This window comes from Diorhabda carinulata, chromosome 4, assembly GCF_026250575.1.
Source record: "Diorhabda carinulata isolate Delta chromosome 4, icDioCari1.1, whole genome shotgun sequence".
Classification (NCBI taxonomy): domain Eukaryota; kingdom Metazoa; phylum Arthropoda; class Insecta; order Coleoptera; family Chrysomelidae; genus Diorhabda; species Diorhabda carinulata.
In genome coordinates this window covers 19,076,450-19,097,760 of record NC_079463.1, presented here as the reverse complement: position 1 = coordinate 19,097,760, position 21,311 = coordinate 19,076,450, and the positions used below count along the sequence as shown (strand labels likewise).

General features: G+C 31.4%; 1 protein-coding gene and 2 long non-coding RNA genes across 13 annotated transcripts in view; 2 read left to right on the top strand and 1 right to left on the bottom strand.

The window, feature by feature from the left end:
• LOC130892796 (extended synaptotagmin-2-like) overlaps positions 1 to 21,311 on the top strand; it is a 122,145-nt gene that overhangs the window by 33,128 nt on the left and 67,706 nt on the right. For 7 of the 11 annotated variants that reach the window (XR_009059102.1, XR_009059101.1, XR_009059103.1 and 4 more), the window contains exon 4: positions 3,783 to 3,965. Coding sequence is in view for 6 of the 11 variants with exons in the window: in XM_057798420.1 (XP_057654403.1) it covers positions 3,783 to 3,965 (183 nt within the window). In the remaining 5 variants the exon portion in view is untranslated. Of the gene's footprint in view, positions 1 to 3,782; positions 3,966 to 20,999; positions 21,216 to 21,311 lie in introns of those variants that run through there. The other 4 variants (XM_057798426.1, XM_057798425.1, XM_057798428.1 and 1 more) reach the window with 3 other exon arrangements.
• On the bottom strand, positions 9,030 to 10,267 carry LOC130892799 (uncharacterized). Its single transcript, XR_009059105.1, has 3 exons — positions 10,116 to 10,267; positions 9,653 to 9,804; positions 9,030 to 9,322 (listed from the first exon to the last, which is right to left on the bottom strand). It is a non-coding gene; the product is annotated as an uncharacterized LOC130892799 (long non-coding RNA).
• Positions 9,857 to 20,466, top strand: LOC130892798 (uncharacterized). The gene is made up of 6 exons (XR_009059104.1): positions 9,857 to 10,500; positions 10,824 to 10,946; positions 13,388 to 13,563; positions 16,215 to 16,348; positions 19,244 to 19,406; positions 19,969 to 20,466. It is a non-coding gene; the product is annotated as an uncharacterized LOC130892798 (long non-coding RNA).

Here is a 21,311-nt window from a genome sequence, read left to right as displayed (position 1 = left end):
TTATCTTTCCTTCCAAATATTTACTATTACAGCCTATCATCTATATTTTACTATATAGTGTCGCCTACCTCAAGTCCATCCTGAAATATTCGATGGAAAATTACAGAAAAGAATACTGAGCAGTTAATTTTTCAGTTATTTTCCATAATATATTTTGTTGTCTGGCTATGTCCTCTACTTGGCTCTGAAACAAATTTTCATCTATATAAAATTACAATCTAACCTAACCTAACCTAACCTGACTGAATTTTCTACCCGTTACCAATAGATCAACTATTTTTCTGTTACCGAAAATTACTCACTGAAGTGGGTCTCAGCTTTCCTTTCTTCTCTATTTCCTCATTCACCTAATTGGCTCAAAATTTAGAACTCGATATCACTGATTATTACTTACTACTGATGATGACGACGATTTACAATTATTCGTACTCTTTTACCTTTTTTAAGTAACTAGATCCAGTTCCAGCAAACCTGCAGTTGCGATAAAAAATTCAGAGCATTGTGTTGGGAACAATCACAGACTATATTCAACCTATCTGTTAGTCCAGTAAACAATGGTTTTTTCCTCAGATTTCCAATAAAACGCATCGATTTGCTTGAAATTTTCAGAGTAGATGGTAAATATCATGAAAAGCAAAGTCTACCCTTTTACTCTGGGAGTGAATACCACCCTAATTATGGGGTGGTAATTTTTTGTTGAAACTAATTGTAGAAATCGATAGAAAAAATATTGTAAGCACAAATTGCGAGTATTTTCGAAAAATCAATACTTTTTGGCTTCGTAATCGAAATTTTGAATTTTTGTTACAAAAAAACATATTTTTAATCGATTTTTCACAAATAACTTAAAAACTTTAGATTTTATAGAAAAAAGTGTGAAGAAGTTAAATATAGCTTCTAAAAAATAAACAGAATGTGTTTTGTTGATTGTAGACCTAGGATAAACCGAGTTATGATTTATTAAAGGTGGAACTTATTTAGCGAACCGAAGATTTTGACAAATTGGCAATTGAATAAGTGGAAAACGGTCAATTTTAGGAAAAAAAAATGTATGGAATCTTTTCTAAAGATTTTTAAAAACCATTCAAATGAAACTTTTTAAGACTTTGTAATACATAAAATAAGGAATTTATGACGAAAATAAGAAGAATGCCTACAGTTTATGGAAAAAATGTAATTTCTACCCTTGATATTGCAACCCTAATTTAAATAAAATGTTACAAATTTGCAAATCACTTTAATTGAATACAAATTATAGGATCATGAAGTTTGGATAGTTTAGAGAGCTTGATTTTGGTAAATATTATGGTTACAATGAAGAAAGCATTTTTTAATTTTATGAAAATTTTTCGTTTATTTAAAAGTTTAAACATGAAAGATACGTTGAAACTGCTAGAGGACAAAAAGTTAGTTTTTTTTTAAATAAAAAAAATCCGAACCTTGCACTGTCGGATTACTATTCATTCAGATCCAAGACAAAATTCTGCGTAGAAAAAAATTTTAATCCAAAGGAGGTGTTAAAAATACAGTGCGATAATTTTTTCCATCTAAACCCAAAGAATGATTTTACCAAGGTGTCAAGGAGCTTGCTGAACGTTGCGTTGAAAACATAGAATACGATGGGCTATAATCCGAATTCTGAGGCTTTCTTTTTATATGAATATGTAATAAAGAAAGTGAACATTTAAAACCAGCACTATCTATGAGACATCATCTATATTATATTTTTCTATTACATGAGCTGAATCAGGTTTCGTTTATTTTTTTGACTTAGCTTTTAATTATTTTTTATTTCTGCAGATCAGATGTACTAATCAGACGTTCACATTGTCTTTTCTTATTCTTCACTTTCTTAACCATAATACGAGAGCTGATCTTTTTGCCTATGAGCCACCTACAATGGGAAAGTGAATTTTTCAATTTTTAGTAGCATATTATGTATCACATCGTATGAGAGCCACTATATGTAATTATTTATCCAATATTCACATGTCAATTTCGAAATACTAGAGGGTGGTTGAGACCGAAACTTGGACATATAATAGAAAGATGTTCCGGAAAATTCAAACGTTTAACAACAAGAAGTACCTACTAGTTATCTACAAAACATTTTTTTGCCTAATAGGATCAACAGCTTTGGAACATAACGGAAGAAGGGAAAATAGACGTGAAGATTGCGAAGCGAAATTGGAGATAGATAGTTCTCACACTACGGAAACCAGCAAGCCAAAACCAGTATCAGACAAGCATTTAATTATAAAACGATAGGCAGGAGGAATAGAGGCAGACCTGTACGAACCTGGAGAATAACTGCAACAGAAGAACTTAACATGGAAAGAGCCTACAGATATAGTAAAAAAGGCTCATGACTGCCTCAATGTTTTACCATCGTAGCTGAAACACCGACAGGAGCCCTACGCTCTACTGAGAGCTATATGACGATGATGATATGGTTAGGTTAGGTGTAAATTTGCTTAGGAGTCAATTGTTTTAAACGTATTTAACCATCGCGCGACGCTTGACACGTTCCATTTTGATCTATTCTGAGATGTGATTTGTGGTTCTACTGTAACTACGCCTCAACAGGTTTATTGTTAGTCCATGTCCTACTTTATTTCTTTGTATACAATAAACTTTCATGTGTGCCCCGCAATTTGTATGTTTGCTATCTTTGTGCTTATGCAATGATATGAGAAATTTCCGGTACTCTTCCGTCTTTTTCGCTTGCTTTTCCTTTCATCATGCTTCCTATGGCATCTTGACTATTTCGCTAGTCAGTGCGTTTTCTGGTCTTGTGTGGAATTTGTCTAGTATTTGTTATAACTCTTATTCTAGCTGAATACACTGTTTACACCACCACTACACTAAAATTAACAAATACGGGGTCCTTCATGACAAGCTGAATCGTTATGTATATAGGAAAGTACTGCGACTAATGTTCTGAAAATTTGCTTGCATGGGTTTTCCGAAATGCTTGTTTTAACTAAAATAATTTCAGTTTTCTGAAACTTCCGGTTATACCGGAAGTGGACCCAAAACTTCGTTATTTTAAAGGGAATGCTATGGTTTTTATTAAATTTTTGGAAACTACACGAAATGTCAATAAAACATTATATAAGGCATCGTATGCCTCAAGTCCACCGTTTTCTAATTATTTCATATTTTCGAAATTTTTTGACACATGCAACACTCCACTAAAAAATTATATTTCTAAGTTTATATGAGTCAGGTCTAGTATTTTTGGGTTTTGAACAAATAACCACCACCACCATGAAAATTTCAGTTTTTTCAAGTTTCTACAAAAACCGTTAATTTGAGATATATGAATTTACTGATAAAATCCCCTTAATTTGAAGCGTAGAATTCAATGGCGAAGAAAAAAATGGGGGTTGCCATTTGAAAAAATTAAATATTCAAAGTTCTTAGTTAGTGAAATTCGGCACCATTTTCTGCAAATCCCAAAAATATTAGATCTGACTCACTTAAACTCAGAAAAATAATTTTTTTAGTGGAGGGCTGCTTTCCCACATGCATATAGATTCAGCTCGTCGTGAAGGACTGTCTGACGCGCGTTTCGATAACCAAGTTATCAGTGTATTCAGTAGGAATATCGCCAACGGTACCAAAAATTCCAACTTATTTTTTTCTTGCTTCGAATCCCCTTTTTCTTCTTCCCAACTTTGTGAATCAAATACTTGAATCCCATTAATGTGTAAATTATAGTTCAATTGATTTAATTGCTCATTTAAGTAATTATTGTTACGGGTTATGTTTGATTTCAGGTTGTTTTTCCAGATGTAGAACGTGCAGAGTGGTTAAACAAGATTGTAAAACAATGCTGGCCTTTTGTAAATTACTATGCTCGCGATTTAGTCAGAAATTATTTAGAAATCAAGTTGAAGAAAAATTTAGAAAAATATGGCCTGAAAGGGTTTCATTTTGAACGAATTATATTAGGTAGTGTGGTAAGTAATAAATTTTGTTTAATATCATTTGAGATTTCACCATTAAACTGAAATGTTTAAGTTTGAAATGTATGCAGCTTACAATTTAATTGTGGATCCAGATTAACAGCAATTACATCATTTTTTCTATACTATTGAGGTTACAATCAAACAGTTTTTAAAATGCAGGATAAATTGCAAGTTATTTTTATATCAAACTCTTTGAAATTTGCTCTTCAGTTATTAAGAACAAAAAAAAACGCTCTAAATAATAATTAAACTAAAAAATAAGAATAATTCTGAGCATGAGAATGGAATTACTAATAAAAAAATTGATGTTACTATTATAAAAGCGAAAATCTGATTCCCAGTCCGGGACTATCCAAAGTATTTTTTCAATTGCTGAAAATAATTCACTGTGTAGGACTATATGCATATATATATATATATATATATATATATATATATATATATATATATATATATATATATATATATGTGTCTGATGATAATCTTTTCATATTGTTTTGTATTTTAAGCTGGAGTTCTTCTATTAACGATACTTTAGTTCTGTAACTCTCAATTAATACGGAATCATATTCCATCTTCTTTTTCAATTCCAAAGTTGTTCATTCTTTCAGGTAATATAATAATCTGCTTTTTTATAAGATATTTGCCAGGAATCGAAAACAATTATCAACACTATCAATAATCACAATTTGAGTCAAGATGATTCTGCAAAACACGCAATATTTACACAAACTAACAGATCAAAATCTCCCTGTATGAGAGCACACTTAATGAATAGAACAGCTAAAAAATTGAAATAAATATATATATATATATATATATATATATATATATATATATATATATATATATATATATATATATATATTATATTACCTGAAAGAATGAACAACTTTGGAATTGAAAAAGAAGATGGAATATGATTCCGTATTAATTGAGAGTTACAGAACTAAAGTATCGTTAATAGAAGAACTCCAGCTTAAAATACAAAACAATATGAAAAGATTATCATCAGACACATTCAATTCAGACACACATTTTATCAAACAGAAAATAAATCTGTTTGAAGAGATTTTCACAAGAGATTATAATTTGAAGCAAACTTAAAACGATTCCTCCGACTTCCAATGAGTCCGAGCGCGCTTTTGCAACCTCTGCATATTTGTGCATAAGCTGATGAGCAAACTTGGAGAAAAAACTTTGGATGCATTAATATTTTTATGATTTGATTTTCAAAATCTAAATAAGTATGTAGGTAAAATAAGCTAATTCCATTATATTACATAATTTAGGTATGATGTTGAAACGAAAAGACTCCTGGAGTTAACCCGGGATTCTAGAATTGCCTGAATTAGAAAAGAAGGGACTAATCAATTATGTTTTTGTTTCCGAAAATTACTCACTAAGTGGGTCTTAGCTTTCCTTTGTTCTCCATTTCCTCATTCACTTAACTCGCTCAAAATTTAGAACTCGATATCACTCGTTATAACTTACTACTAATTTCAGTAGTTTCGGTTATTTGATTCTTATGTCAAGAATCATTTTCTACTTTTTACGTTGATTATTGCTAAAATCGTGTTTTTTAGTTTTTTCAAGTTATTATGTAGTCTTTGACTTTTTAGTATAACTAAACTTAACGTGTTTCCCAGTCTTTTTAAACGGTATTTTGTTTTTTGCTTTTTAGTTCAATTTGCTATTTTGAACTCATCATGTTCATATGTATTACTGTATGCATCTCGATTTTGTTAGTATGCGACTGCGTGCTTACGTAATTCGCCTACTACTCCATCTTTCTTACTATCACGCAAAGGATACAAAAATAAATTTATGAATCCAGCGAATATAATCGGGATAATCAGATATTTCTATCGAATTATTATATTATCGTCAATCTGATTGCTCAAAGGAGAGAAAAATCGAGAGCAAGAAGTCTGTTCCAAAATATATAGGTGAAACTAATAGAAACGTGTTAAAATACTTAAATTGGATAACTATCAAGAAATTTGTTAAAACGTCGATTTCCGTTCATTTGAGTAACTTCAACGACCATTATTCGAGACCCAACGGGTCATAGCATACAGCAATGACTTAGAAGCCATATCAGCGTTCCTCCAACAAAATTAAATTCGCTCCAAAATTCAGCCTTACTGCTCTTTTGATAGAGAAGCCATATTTCCAAAAATTTGTTACAATTTGTAAAAAAAAGCTTGTAAAAACTAAAAAACAAACATAAAAATAACTTAAATAAAGATATAACAAATAAAATAAAATTTTATTATTTAGAAGAAAACCACAATAACTAACAAAATTATAGGCAATAGTAATAGGTAATAATTAGTATATAAGTCCATAGTAAAAGTTAAACCAGTATGAAGCATGCCCGGAATTAGATATTATTAAAATTGAAGTCGTTTACAGAGTTAAAGGCACTTTCCAGCAAATATTGCGGAATGCGAGAAAAGATCGATTTGATTTCAATTGGCAAATGATTGTGCATTTTTTTGCATTGTAAAATATTAAGCCTTTAACTAATTCTCAACGTGGTAGGTAGGTGAAGATCGTCTCCGCGTTCCTAAGTGGATAGCCGTGCAACGTCCTTTCTTAATAATACTGATACAAAATGATTTTCAAACACTTGCATTAAATAAACAAATATAATTTTCTCAAAATAACATAGAAATTGATTGTTTGAGCGAACGAACTGGATAATGCAGACCATTTTTTCTAGATTAATTTTTCAGTGATATTCGATTTTTTTAATTTGGTGCTGACGTGAATCCAATAAATTAACCTTACCTTATTATATGTGATGATACTTATTAACTAACATTTTATCCTAATCGGTGAAGTAAATTCAAATACATGTTATAGATCCTTCACTTAAATATATATATATATATATAAATATATATATACATATATATATATATATATATATATATATATATATATATATATATATATATTCCATTACTAACTACGCATTACACACAACGGCACTCAGCGACTGTGAATTCTTTCACCAAACGACAAATGTAGCCTCTCAACTCAGGGTCGCGTAAACTTTCACCCACTTTGTGAAATAATGCATTGTAACCAGAATGTATTTACCATCGGAAATAGTCCATTCCTTTCAAAAGAATTAGTGCCTTTCCATCGTGATGTAATCTGTTACTCGTACCAAAAGTCTATCACTTCGTCATTACTGTTTTCCCAATGAAAGTTTTGACGGATTCCACTGTTGTTGGAATTTCTGGAACCGATAGTGATATTATACTGAATACACTTTTATAGTGGCAGTATTCCCGGACTTGCTGAGTTACCTTCACTCCTCGATTAACTACTTGTTTCATTTCTAAAGATATTTTCAACAGATGTTTTTCCAAAATATAGGAAACCATTGTCAGATCATCTTTATATGAAAATAAATCTGTCATCCTCGATTCCTGGTAGGGAGAATACAATAATTCTTGACATTTAGATTCCGCCTCGTTACAGTGAGAATAATCTGCGCCTGCTTGATGTTCGTTATTGACATCATATTCTTGAAGTGGTTCAAATCATCTAACAATGTGCCCATCAACAATATTGGTCTGCTACTGCAATAATGATTAATTACTTTTGTTCTACAGGGGAGAAACCATTTGACTAACAATACTTAACACAATGTTGTCTATCGCATCGAACAGTGTCGGATGCTACCCCGACTAAAACCCCTCTGTTCGAAATGACCGGCCGGCATTATTTCAAGTAGGGCAACTATTGATATTCCTTTTTTACTTGGTGCCTCAGTTTTTCATGTCTTTTCGGCTGCAAGTTAGAATTTGTTTTGGTTCTTGTTTATTATATTCTTAGTGCTAGTACGACTTCTCCATTTTTTTCCTTCTATTACTCTATCGAAACAGATTAAAGTAGGTAAAGGGGCACTTGAGACCAGCCCCTCCACTCCACTTTTCATCAGTCACGTGACCACGCCTTCTCGCTTGGCTACTTATATAGTATCTGTAAAATGTAAGTTTTGGTAAGATATGGTAAGATGGCGCTACCGGTGAAGTAAGTAGAGATATGGTAAGATGGCGCTACCGGTGAAGTAAGTAGAGATATGGAAAGAAGGAGCGCGAATTACAGCGTTAATAATAGTAGGATATCTGGGAAAGATGACGGTATCGTAAGGTTATGTGCACACGGAGTATTTTGGCGTCATCCCTGCGGTGCGTCAACCCGCGCCCATCACCCCCGCGTCATCTCAGTGGCGCATCATCCCCGCGTCACCCCGCAGCGTAACGTGATGGTTAGATGGCGAGGCACTTGTAATTTCGAGGGCATGATCAAATATATTTCGCTTTTAACGTTAGTTAATATTAACCTTACAACAACAAATATTATAAAAATGAATCACGGCCTTATAATTTTTCGAGTGCAGAGGTAGCAAAGCTGCATGTTTTTTTTATAGGTTCACCCCGTTCTACGCAACCAAAAAGCCTTCACCTCTCGTGGATTCCTTAGCGTTTTTGCATTGTTCATCCATATAATAATAATAACAGGTACAAATCGAATAGATATAAATTTTACTTAGAAAAATGATTTTTTCTGTAGGGATGTCTTAATTTACAGAAGAAACGTTAAGGCATTATACAGAGTGTGTGTGTAAAAATCAGAACGAAATGTATTGTAATGGTAAATTATTATATATGAGGTGTAAAATCGAACGAAATTGATCGTAATGGAACGTTAAGGACGAATTGTAATGGTAAAAAAATAATATATTGCATTGTTATAATCTAAAGTAATATTAAAATAATACACCTTTTTAAATTTAAATATTTTATTCATATATAATAGCTCTTAAAAGGTCCAGAGTGTAGGTGGGTAACCGTGAAAATAACACCTTGAAATTCAAAGACTACATTCCAACGAAACCATCAATTTTAACCCCCTATCGTCTACCCCCCTGCACTCTGGACCTTTTGAGAGCGAGGAATATTCTAAATTCATTGTGTGTGTAATCAGTAATTTTGAATCGATAAAATTGTATCAGGTATAATCTATTAAATACAATTGAAAAGATAGGGGCCCAAAATATATATATTAAGGTAGGGAGAAGTTTCAAATTGACATCCTGTATATGAAGAATATTCTAAATTCACTTCTAACATACATCCCCTGTCAATCATCCGATACTGAGGTGACAACCTCTATGTTTGTTTCGAGATCCACTCAAATCCTCCGTAAGGTAGAAATTCACACATTGCCCAACCGTATAAGCTATTTACATCCAATTACATTAAATATGTATCTGGTTTGAATTATATTCGGTACTTGTTGTTGTTTGCTTATATCTATGAATCCTAAAAAATATATATCTTAAAATATTACTAAAAACTTTAGTATCATATGAATAGCCAAAAACGTTTCTATTAAAGGTACGTATATCCATTGTTGATGTTGTATCATCAATATGAAAATAGAATTTTGTTATTGAACCAACAACGATATATACCATCGTAAACATCAAAACGCCAAATTTTGCGTTAAAATGTCAAATATAGTGCAAAAACATCAAAGCGTCATACAAATTATTATTATTGAAATATTTTCTTACAGCATAATCATAATGACTTTCAATTAATAGATGGAGATGTAGGAGTCATTTTTTTATTAATTCATAGTATACTAACCAAAAAGTTCCAGTAGCAACAGCAGCTTTACGATTGGGGTGTCAAATTGGTTTCGTGGTAGGTGTACTATGGAATTGCGTCTTCTTCTTATGGCATAGGGTGTGAATCAAAAAATAAACATTCCAGTCCTTCAAAACATTCTTTATCTAAAACTGAAACGGTATATGTGAGAATAAATCTCAGTATGGGTCTTCATTTCAGTTACGTTATCACACATAAAAAACCCTCTCTAGCGCTTGTGCTATTACCTCCCTTGCCAAAGGGGTTGGTTACTGCAATCTTAAGGGAGGTACGAAGGTTTTCTACGCATAATAACGTAAAATAATAAATTTATTTGTTATTGAACATTTATTATAAAATAGAAGCAAGTGGAACACAATGCTCTGAAAAAAATCACTATGATAATTATTATTTAGTTTTTCATCATAATCTAAATCTACTTCTAAATTCAAAATGTAATTACCTTGTTAACCGCAGCGTTTTCATTCGGTTATTATTGTGAGGAATGCCATGTTCCTTTTTGATTAATTTCAAGTATATCAGCTACATCATATCCGTATAGGTAATATTCGACACCATGTTTTTCAACTATTAACAATTCTTCGTTATTATTATATATGAGTTGTGTAACTTTGACGAAATCATTGAAGCGTAAAACTGAAAACAAAATATATTTTATCATACCATATGAAATCATGTCAGTGTTATCGAGAAGCCTCATCCTGTGTGTGTGATATACACATATGTGATAAAGTAAACTTTTCAGATTTGTGTGTGTTAATATTCGTTCGTTGACAAAAAGTGAATCAAAATGTAAAAATTTATTTGTGAGTAAAAGCAGGGAAAAGGTAAGTTTTTTAGAGTTTGATCTATCTAAAAATTCTTCATCAAATAGAATATAGAACGCTCTCTCACTCTCTCTCTCTGAAATCATTATATTACTTTTTGTGATTTAATTGAATTTTATAATGAAATAGGAGCAGTTATTGTAGAAATAATAATTTACATTTTTTACGTTGAGAATTCAAAACAATAATTTAGGTTTTTTTCGTAAAAATAATAATAATACTCGAAACTTGATCTCTTAACACATTATTCTTCAGATTTTTTTCTTATATTTGATATAAAAAAATTCACTTGAATGTTAATAACTCATTTTTTAACATTTTAGTTATTCGAACAAGAAAATAAGAGAGAAGAACTACAGGTGAAAAATGGATTTCCTCAAACCAAACCATATTCGAATAAGATAAAAAACAAAAGAGAACAAATGTGGATTTTCCTCAAAAACTGAGTAAGTTAAACTTTCTTTTACTATTAAGGGTGAGGAGCAGGTACAGACCTTGTTCGCCAGGAAAGGTTATGTTAGTTAGGGATATACAGTTTGTGAATTAATGATTTTTTGAGTTTTTTTTTTGTTTTTTAAAAAAATTTTTCAAGACTCCAATTTTTACTTCAGTTACCTTAAAAATGTTTTGGAATAATTATTATATTAGGGCTCCAATTATATGTAATTGGCTACCTCAAAAATAATTATTTTCAAGGTTCTCATATATTTTCAAGGCTCCAACTGTTATTGCAATTGGCTACCTTTTAATTTGGTTAGGAATTTTGGTTCAAGGCTCTAATATTTCTATACTAGCTATCTCAAATCAAATTTTATAAGGAATTTTTGGTTCAAGACTCCAATATTTTTTAAATTTTGTAGATCATTATCTGTGTTTTGAATCTTTTATTCATTCATAAAATTATTTGGAAATAAAACAACAAAAAATTAATTTTTCAGTTTTTAAAAAGAGGCAATACCTATTTTTTCAAAATTAATTGAAACGGATCTTTTATTGTGTTATCACCACTATCAGATCATTATTCATGTTTTGAATTATCATCTTATTTTGTACGTCTTACATTTATAAAATATTACAAAAAAAAAAAATTAAAATTTCAGTTTTTTGAATCCGTAGGGAACAGAACTGTGATCGGGAAGAAACTTTCTGTTTGTCGTGTTAGGCCGATATATTTTTGTACAATCACAAGTCACCACTGAAAATCACAAGTCTGAAAATTTTTTAATTTCATCCGTTAATTCTTTTCGAAATTTGCATTCCCATTTTTCTATGACTTCATACCCCAGAGATTTCAATTTTTCAATCTTAGCTTGGGTGGCTTCGAATCGGAAGATTGAAAATCTCAGAGGGGTTATCTTTGAGAAGATCATCTCTCTGATGTGTAAAGCATGCGAGGCAACCATGAAAGAAACAACCCTGAAATTCGAAAATTTGATTAGTGGTCTCGCAATACCCATCCACTTTAACACCAGCAATTCGAACCTCTTTGCCTTTACACCGGCGTGACGTATTTCAATACCTCTTTGGCATTCATTCCAAACCAACCATCGGATAGCAATTATAGACTGACTATCACGCCATCAATATCCACCTTTCGGAATGATGCCAATAGTATTAGACTTAACAAAATTTCTACGGAAGACTTTATTGCATGTAGAAGCAATCGTAGTAGCTTCCATGAAAGGGCATACATTTGTTTCGTGTAACATTCTCTGTAATTCTCTGAATTTAAGACATGCCTTGGTTAAAATTTCAACGTCTAAAATTCAATATTTCACAATTTCCTGTTGGAAATCAAAAACATAATTTTCCTGAACTTTTTCTGAATACCATTTTAGTAAAGAATTTCTAGCGTTAAAAGATAAATTATCAGGGTCATAAAATTTAATATCAGGAATTGGTCCAACGTAACTTTGATTTTCACTGCGATTGAAGAGATGAGGAAAATACCCCTTTTCCTCTGAGAAATTGAAGGCTGATGGAAGTTTAGACAAAGCTATCGGAAGAAAATTATAAGAATTCAGAAATTTAACGTTCCCTACAACCATCGAAATTAATTATCTGGCATAATCAGATCGGGCTTTAAATCTGTTTTGATCAGGATATAATTTAAAATAAATTGATGATCAAATGCGCCTCCGTTATGTGCGACTATGACAATATTTTTAAATTTTTTGCGAAGACTTAACATATGATGCATGAACGGCGAAATTGGATCACTACATTTAACAACTTGTGATCTTAAACCACATTTAGAACAAATCTCTGTATCGGAATCAAGGCATTTATCACAACATTGACGAAATACACAAAGATTCGGTTCATGTATACGTGAACCGTCATCAAGTACCCTTTCCTGTTGTGTTTCCAAATCATAGAAAACGAAAAGAAAATCTTTCAATGATGGAATACGATTATCAGATTGGATGTAGCAAAGATGGCTTGAAGGCTGGTGTTTATTACAAATCTTACAAAAGATTTCTCCACAGACATGTTTGCGTGTGTGTGATACGATTTTAAAACACTCCTCGCAGCGACGTATCTGATCGCAAATGCCTTGTTTTATATGATTTTCGAAGCATACTTGTCCACGGAAAGATCTTTTGCAAGATTCACAATTTACCTGGATCTCGTCGGGGGTACAAACAGGTGATTGCTGACAACCAGGGCAGGTTCCTCCACATCGATGATCCCGATTATTATTGTAAGGAACATGGCATTGCTTACAAAAATAACTACACGAAAACGTCGCAGTTAACGAAGTAATTACATTGTAATGGCCCTCATGGTAGAGTAAATTCAACGAAGAACCTTTGTCGGTTCCTTCGAAAATGACGTCACGACCTTTTGACCCATAGTCGTAGACAATAATTTTATAATTTTTTAGAAATTGTTGAAATTTTTGAAGCTCTGGTATTCCTTATCCCTCGGAAGGAATGGAAACCCCTGAAGCTTCCATCAGTTCCAAAGCTCTGGCAGTCTGAAGTTTTCCAATATCTCTCCTAACTTAAGTGTAGAGAGGATCTTCATCTACTTTAGCCATAGCGACGATAAGAGCACGAGGTAAGCACATGTTATCTTTATTTTTTATAACAACAATACCACGAGTATTCGAAGATAATTCATCAAAGTTGTTGTATCTTTGATGACGGCCCCCCAAACAGAAAGTTTCCGTATTGAGACCGGTCGAATTGGATTGATAGATGGATGAGATAACGTCCCAAACATCGTCAACAGTCACTTCCGATGCACGTTTAAAAGGCATCCATCCATCACCCCTGGTAAAATCCTTGGAACAGAACGTATAGCCTACTTTATCAGTAGGATTTAACCCCTCTGTCCCCTTTAAAACAATACCCTCGATGGCCTCTTCGGGTATATTTTTAATCTTAAATTCGAGAGTTCGTCCCTGAACACCGAATTTACGAATTTTTTTCAATGAATCTTTAATAATAAAAAATTTTTCCATTTTTAAAAATTCCAAAAATTAAATAAAAGATAAAAACCAAACTCAAAAAAAAATTTTCAAAATCAAAAGATGAAAAACTCAAAATTTTTACAATTAATTTCAAAAAATATGTAAAAAGCTTACCACTTTTCAAAAACAAAATAAACTCACTCAAAATGTTCAAAACAAGATCAGTCGCGCCTGTTAAATAAGAGCAAACAGATAAGAATGATCTGTACTGATCTCGATCTCATATTTATTCATTTTTCTACCGAGGTCACGTGACATCCAATCAATTGATTTGAAAAATGGTAGCTTTGGAAATAATACAAAGTTATTTAAAAGAAATTTAAAAATCGAATATAGTTATGAATAAATTGTGTACAAATTATTTATTTCACATATTCCGGTTGTAGATAATTAAATAATTAAAGTTTCTAAAATTTTCATTCGGGAAAACTCGGCTGGGAGTTTTATCTACTCACCTTCCTTTCATTTCAGCATTTCGGAAATCCCGTTATTTATGAATTTATATCAATTATAAAAGATTATCATTTTTCACGTTAATAAATAAATTAGTGGTTTTCAACTGTTTTGTCTGAAACTTTTTGTTGATAAGAAATTCCAATATTGATAAGGAAAGACCAATGCTAATAAAAATTCATATATACTTTTTTATTTTTAAATTAAGAAGAGTGATTTCAAAACCCATAATATATCATATTTCATTTAGATTTAAATTATGAATATGCGATCATTGTTATCAGACACACAATCACCTAGAATCGTAGGTGACAAATATAAAAATAACTAAAATATAGTATTCATTTTGTTCAGATTCTTAGTTCTAGTTCTTTTTTATACATATTTTATGTTAACAATACGATAATATTTTGATAAAACTAATATCGTATATATTTATATCTTTAGTGATCAAAGTCTTTAACTACATTTTCTATTATATATCTGGTTATAATCTATCGCTATATACATTCTAGGGCCACATAAAAGACAATTTTAACAAAGATATTTTCATTAGGAAACATTTAACAAAGATTTTTTATCGTCCAAACTACATTTCACAGAAATTAAGGGTATCTAAACATTGTCGTGTAATTTATTTCACCATGATTAACGCACTTTCATTTCGTAAACACCCCTTCAGAATGAGGATTACTGCAGAATGTTGTGAACTGGTTTCCAACTTTCATTATATGTTTGACAATTTTGGAAGCGTAACCTTTTCTTCTGTGTTCTTCAAATGTAAATATCAAATTTAGTAATCTGGGTACATTATGTTGTCTTAATGGTTCGAAATCACATCTTAATAACAGGGCAAAAGCTACAACTTCACCATTATTATGTAAAATATAACATGATACTCTAGCTTCCTGATTCCATTGAACAATTGCAGGATCTTCCACATCTAAACGTGATATCTCATTGATCTCTTTTACCAACAAGAAATTCAATTTTTTCCATGTTATCGGATCGAGAACTTTTCTTTGAATGATTTTTTGAATTATGATATTTTGTTTTTAATTCGTTATTGAGTTATATGAGTGTTACATCTTACTTTATAATAGAAAAGTACTACTTAAAATTTAACAAATTACATTCTTTTTGTAGCGTAATTATCAAACTTGATTACTTTGCGGTTAAAATTATTTTTATCTCTTAGTTGCTTTTAAAATGTCACACAGTGATTTGATGAAAATTACCCTGGTATATTTCAATAAGACTGTATAGGTTACTTCTGTAAATATTGTGCAAAATGGTAGACTAGTGAATGTCGTTTGTAGGGTGAAGGGAGTCGGTTTTCGTGATGAAGTTTGTCTTGCCTCGAATTACGGTCTTGGTGATTTGTTACAAATACAAATATTTCGAAATAAAGTTTTATTTATAACAATAAACTTTTTTATGAAAATAATATGAAGTCGGTGGAAAACGATGAAGCTGTTGATGCTGCCTCTTATATATGGGAAGTTTTGTGTAAACCTTCTGAGGAATAGGTAGGATTTGCTACTATTAGCTGAATAAAATGTATTCGTAACAGTGGACACGACGAGAACGTTGTAGCATTAGTCCACGCTGATATATAGACGTACGTCGGAATTTATGTAATTCCTCTTCTTCCCAAAAATAAGATCATTATTTTTAATATTTATATATAACATGGTTACAACAACTTACATTTTGATAATGATTCTTTAAGTTTATTGTTTTAGATTGTTGTAGAAATAACCACAATTTCATATTTTTATAGATATTGAAATTTAGGAAACTTGTGGTATTCTGTATGATAATAAGAAGCTTTTTTTTACCCATTAATCTGATTGTCACTTCCTTTTTGAGGCTCTATATTTAAAGAAGAAGAAAACCGAGGGATAACGAAAAAAGGTATGTGGTATTCTATTACAAAACATTTATAAGATAACAAAAGTAAGAATTAAAAACACTAATTTCTCTCACCGGATTTAATCATATACCGATTACAATTTTCGTATTTTATGAGTTCCATTTTAAGGATTCTCTCTCTCTCTCTCTCTCTCTCTCTCTCTCTCTCTTTTGTCGGCCACAGCGCCGTATTACATAATTTAATATGTTTTATTTAAACGTTTTAGTTATCCTTATTGGTGAATTTATCAAATGTTTTTTACAGTTGTATTGTAAGATTGTTTAATAAGTACCAAATTTTGGTTGGGACATCAACGGAAAATTCGTATAGTTTTTAATGGTTTCATGCTAAACATATCGTTTCTGTTTATTGATTTAAGATCCACCAGAAACAATAAATTAGAATTTAGAAAAAAGCTATGATAATAAATAAATTTTATTTTTTCACGATGTTAACTGGAGTTGACTGTGAATGTTGTGGTTCATTTTCAGACATATATTTCTCTTCTAACATTCTGTTTTTGAAATGCATGAAACAGGTGGAAAATAAAATATATTTTTGATAGCGCAAACTTGTCTACAACTAAATTGAATAATGTCACAAAGGAAGCGTATCAAATGAATTTTGAATTAAATAACGTTTATCGTCATAAGGACTTACCCCAATTTTAGATTGTTCAATACTATAATTTTACTTTACACTCTTTAAACATTTTTCATAATCTTTCAAAGTAATTTTATTTTTAACGATGTTATATATTTAACCCCCTTTGAATTTTTATAACTTTCCCACCCTGAATTTTGTACATATACATTTTCGATCGTTGTCCTATAAAAAAATGAGTAAAATTTTTCCTCATTTGCGATCGTCTATGGCAGCCACGCCGATATCTTTTTTATTTAATAAAGGTATGGATTATTTTCAGGATAATCTACTTCAAATATGTATGATTTTATAAGTGTACATTTCGACATCTTTGTTACACCAACATGTGCTATTTTTTAAGTCGCCTACGATAGCTTACAAATCCAGCTCCAAAGGTCTGTTTATAAAATTCAAGCTGTCGATAATCTTCATATTAATTAATTGCATGTTTGCATCCCACATCTCGGTCATAACCGATATTTTAAATATTTATTTCCAATTGTAAATGCCAATGTGGTAAACACATTGGGGAAGAGTTCTTGGAATTCTTCAAGATCTTTTAACATGGGTCATTGATTTCTTTATTAACGGTTTAAACGGAGAATTTTAAAACAATCTTCACAGCGTCTTATTTGTTCGCAAATACCAAATTTTATATGATTTTCGAAGTATTTTTACCAACATATTTCATCTGAAAATTCATTCAACGCCCACACCACCAGAAAGGGCCCGTCATTTTTAACAAAAATTATGAAACCGAGAACGTCCCCCAAAGAATTAAACTCGGGAGGCGCCCCCCCCCCCGTTCATCGGTCCCTCTAGATAGATGGTTTGCTCTACAAAAATAAACAAATACATTAATAAAAAGTATAAAGGAGAATGGTTAATTTTTTAAAATATGAAACAAAAGCGTTTAATAATAAACTCTCTTTCCCCACTACCTCACTATACACTTACGTTTCCTATACATTCAGCAGCGTAGCTAGCCCATACACCGGTGTGTTAATACTTTTTTTACTTAGTTGTGAGGAACTACGAAAATCCCTTTTGCGACCTTCAATCATTCAAATTTTAATTTTCAAATCAACCCAGAATCAACCCGAATCTAAATTAAACTTTGAAACCATGTTCCCCACCCCACTATACACTTAGAAAAATAAAAAAATAAATTAATAAAAGTATAAAGCAGGATAGTTAATTTTTACAACAATATGAAACATGTGTTTTATTGAAAACCCTTATAATACATAAATTAAGTTACTTTTAAAAGCATATCTAATTTTAAAAAAACAAAAAAAAATAATTATTAAATAAAAAAGTGGTAGATACAACTACTTACTCATTGATGAGGGGTTAACACCCTCCTCAAACGGTTTAATACTTGTACTGGAACTAAAAATATAAATTTTTAATAAGATGTTATATTGTTTTCGAGAACTACTACTTACTTTCGTCACAGATAATGATGAAATGAATCTTTTATCCAAAACAGTATTCTATCTAAAAAAAAATGAATAATTAACAAAGCCGCAAGAATTTTACATCTACCACATTTCAAACCAATAATTATAAGTAATCAAATAAGAGATAAGAACAGTATATTCGACACAAAAAAGATATTTCCTTTCAAATAATTATAATATGTTAGAAGTGAATTCGCCCTCCTCCCCATATCTCTACATTATAACAATGGAATATATTATTTTTACCATTACAATTCGTCTTTAATAGTTTCGTTCGATTTTACACCTCATATATAATAATAATTTACCACTACATTTCGTTCTGATTTTTACACACTCTGTATAATGCCATTACGTTCTTAACCTTTGCCTCTGTAAATTAAGACATTATGGTATTATACAGATGAACAATACCATAAAGGAATTCACGAGGGGCGTTGCTAAGTAAAAAATACAGCTCGCCGAAAGAAGAGTGTAAATATATATATTAGCTTGACCAATGCAATGAATATGAAAACAGACAACTCCTCTTGTGTCTTTTGAATTTAGAAGTTTATTTAGATTATGATGAAAAACTACATGATAATTATCATAGTGATTTTTTCAGAACATTGTGTTCCACTTGCTTCTATTTTATAATAAATATTCAGAACAAATAAATATATTATTTTACGTTATTATGCGTAGAAAACATTCGTACCTCCCTTAAGATTGCGGTAACCATATGTGTAATAACGTAACTGAAATGAAGACCCATACTGAGATTTATTCTCACATATACCATTTCAGTTTTAGGTAAAGTGAATGTTTTGAAGGACTGGAATGTTTATTTTTTATTGATTCACACCCTATGCCATAAGAAGAAGAAGACGCAATTCCATAGTACACCTACCACGAAACCAATTTGACACCCCAATTGTAAAGCTGCTGCTGCTGCTACTGGAACTTTTTGGTTAGTATATTATTTTTTTTTATTCACACCCTATGCTATAAGAATAAGAAGACGCAATTCCATAGTACACCTACCACGAAACCAATTTGACACCCCAATCGTAAGCTGCTGCTGCTGCTACTGGAACTTTTTGGTTAGTATATTATTTTTTTTTATTCACACCCTATGCCATAAGAAGAAGAAGACGTAATTCCATAGTACACCTACCACGAAACCAATTTGACACCCCAATCGTAAAGCTGCTGTTGCTACTGGAACTTTTTGGTTAGTATACTATGAATTAATAAAAAAAATGACTGATTACGTGACTCCTACATCTCCAATTATACTATTAACTGAAAGTAATTATGATTATGCTATAAGAAAATATTTCAATAATAATAATTTGTATGATGCTTTGATGTTTTTGCACTATATATTTGACATTTTAACGCAAAATTTGGAGTTTTGATGTTTACGATGGCATGTTCACACTTTTTGTATATTTTTTGTGTGTAGAAATAATAGAAACGTTTTTTGCTATTCATATGATACTAAAGTTTTAAGATATATATTTTTTTAGGAATCATAAATATAAGTAAACAACAAGTACCGAAAATAATTCAAACCAGATACATATTTAATGTAATTGGATGTAAATAGCTTATACGGTGTGAATTTCTACCTTACGGAGGATTTGAGTGGATCGAAACAACACATAGATGTCATCTTCGTATAATTGATATTGATAGTTGGTTAGAAGTGAATTTAGAATATTCTTCAGGATGCCAATTTGAAACTTCTCTCTCTCTACCTTAATATATTTTGGGCTCCTGTCTTTTCAATTGTATTTACTAGATTATACCTGATACAATTTTATTGATTCAAAATTACTGATTACACACACACACAATGAATATTCCACGCTCTTAAAAGGTCCACAGAGTGCAGACGATAGGGGGGTTAAATTGATGATTTCGTTGGAATCTAGTCTTTGAATTTCAAGAGTGTTATTTTCACGGCTACTCACCTGGACCTTTTAAGAGCTATTATATATAAATAAAATATTTAAATTTAAAAAGGTGTATTATTTTAATATTACTTTAGATTATAACAATGGAATATATTATTTTTACCATTACAATTCGTCTTTAACAATTTCGTTCGATTTTACATCTCATATAGAATAATTTACCATCACATTTCGTTCTGATTTTTACACACTCTGTATAATGCCATTAAGTTCTTAACCTTTGCCTCTGTAAATTGAAACATATCTACAGTCGATTTGTATTATACAGATGAACAAAACCTTAAAGGAATCCACGTTGCGAAAAACGGGGTGCTATAAGTAAAACATACGAAAAGGCCTCATTTTTTTTATAATATTTGTTGTTAAGGTACCTAACGGATGTGGCGACCGCCATCTTACCATATCTCCACCGGTAGCGCCACCACCAAAACTCATTTTACAGATACCATATAAGGAGCCAATAGCGCCATCTTGCACCGGTAGCGCCATCACCAAAACTCATTTTACAGACACCTACTTCACCGGTCTATAACTCGTAGTAGCGCCATCTTACCATATTTTACCAAAACTTCATTTTACAGATACCTAGCGAGAAGGTGTGTGGTCACAGATACCATATAAGGAGCAAGGTCACTTAGGGCGAGGCCATGTCCATATGCCAGAGGGCGTGGCCACTACCACATCAGCAGCCAATGGAAGGGTTGGTCTCAAGTGCCCCAATACCTACTGATTAAACTGTGTGATATCTTACCGCCTACAGTATATGCATTCAATTGTAGCACTTATTTTGAAGCGATGTAGGTATTTACTAGTGTCAGTATCTAGTAATTGCGTTGGAAATAGTGTATTCTTCCTTTCTTTTGCTGGTTCCAAGTTCTTTTCAGATCTGGTAT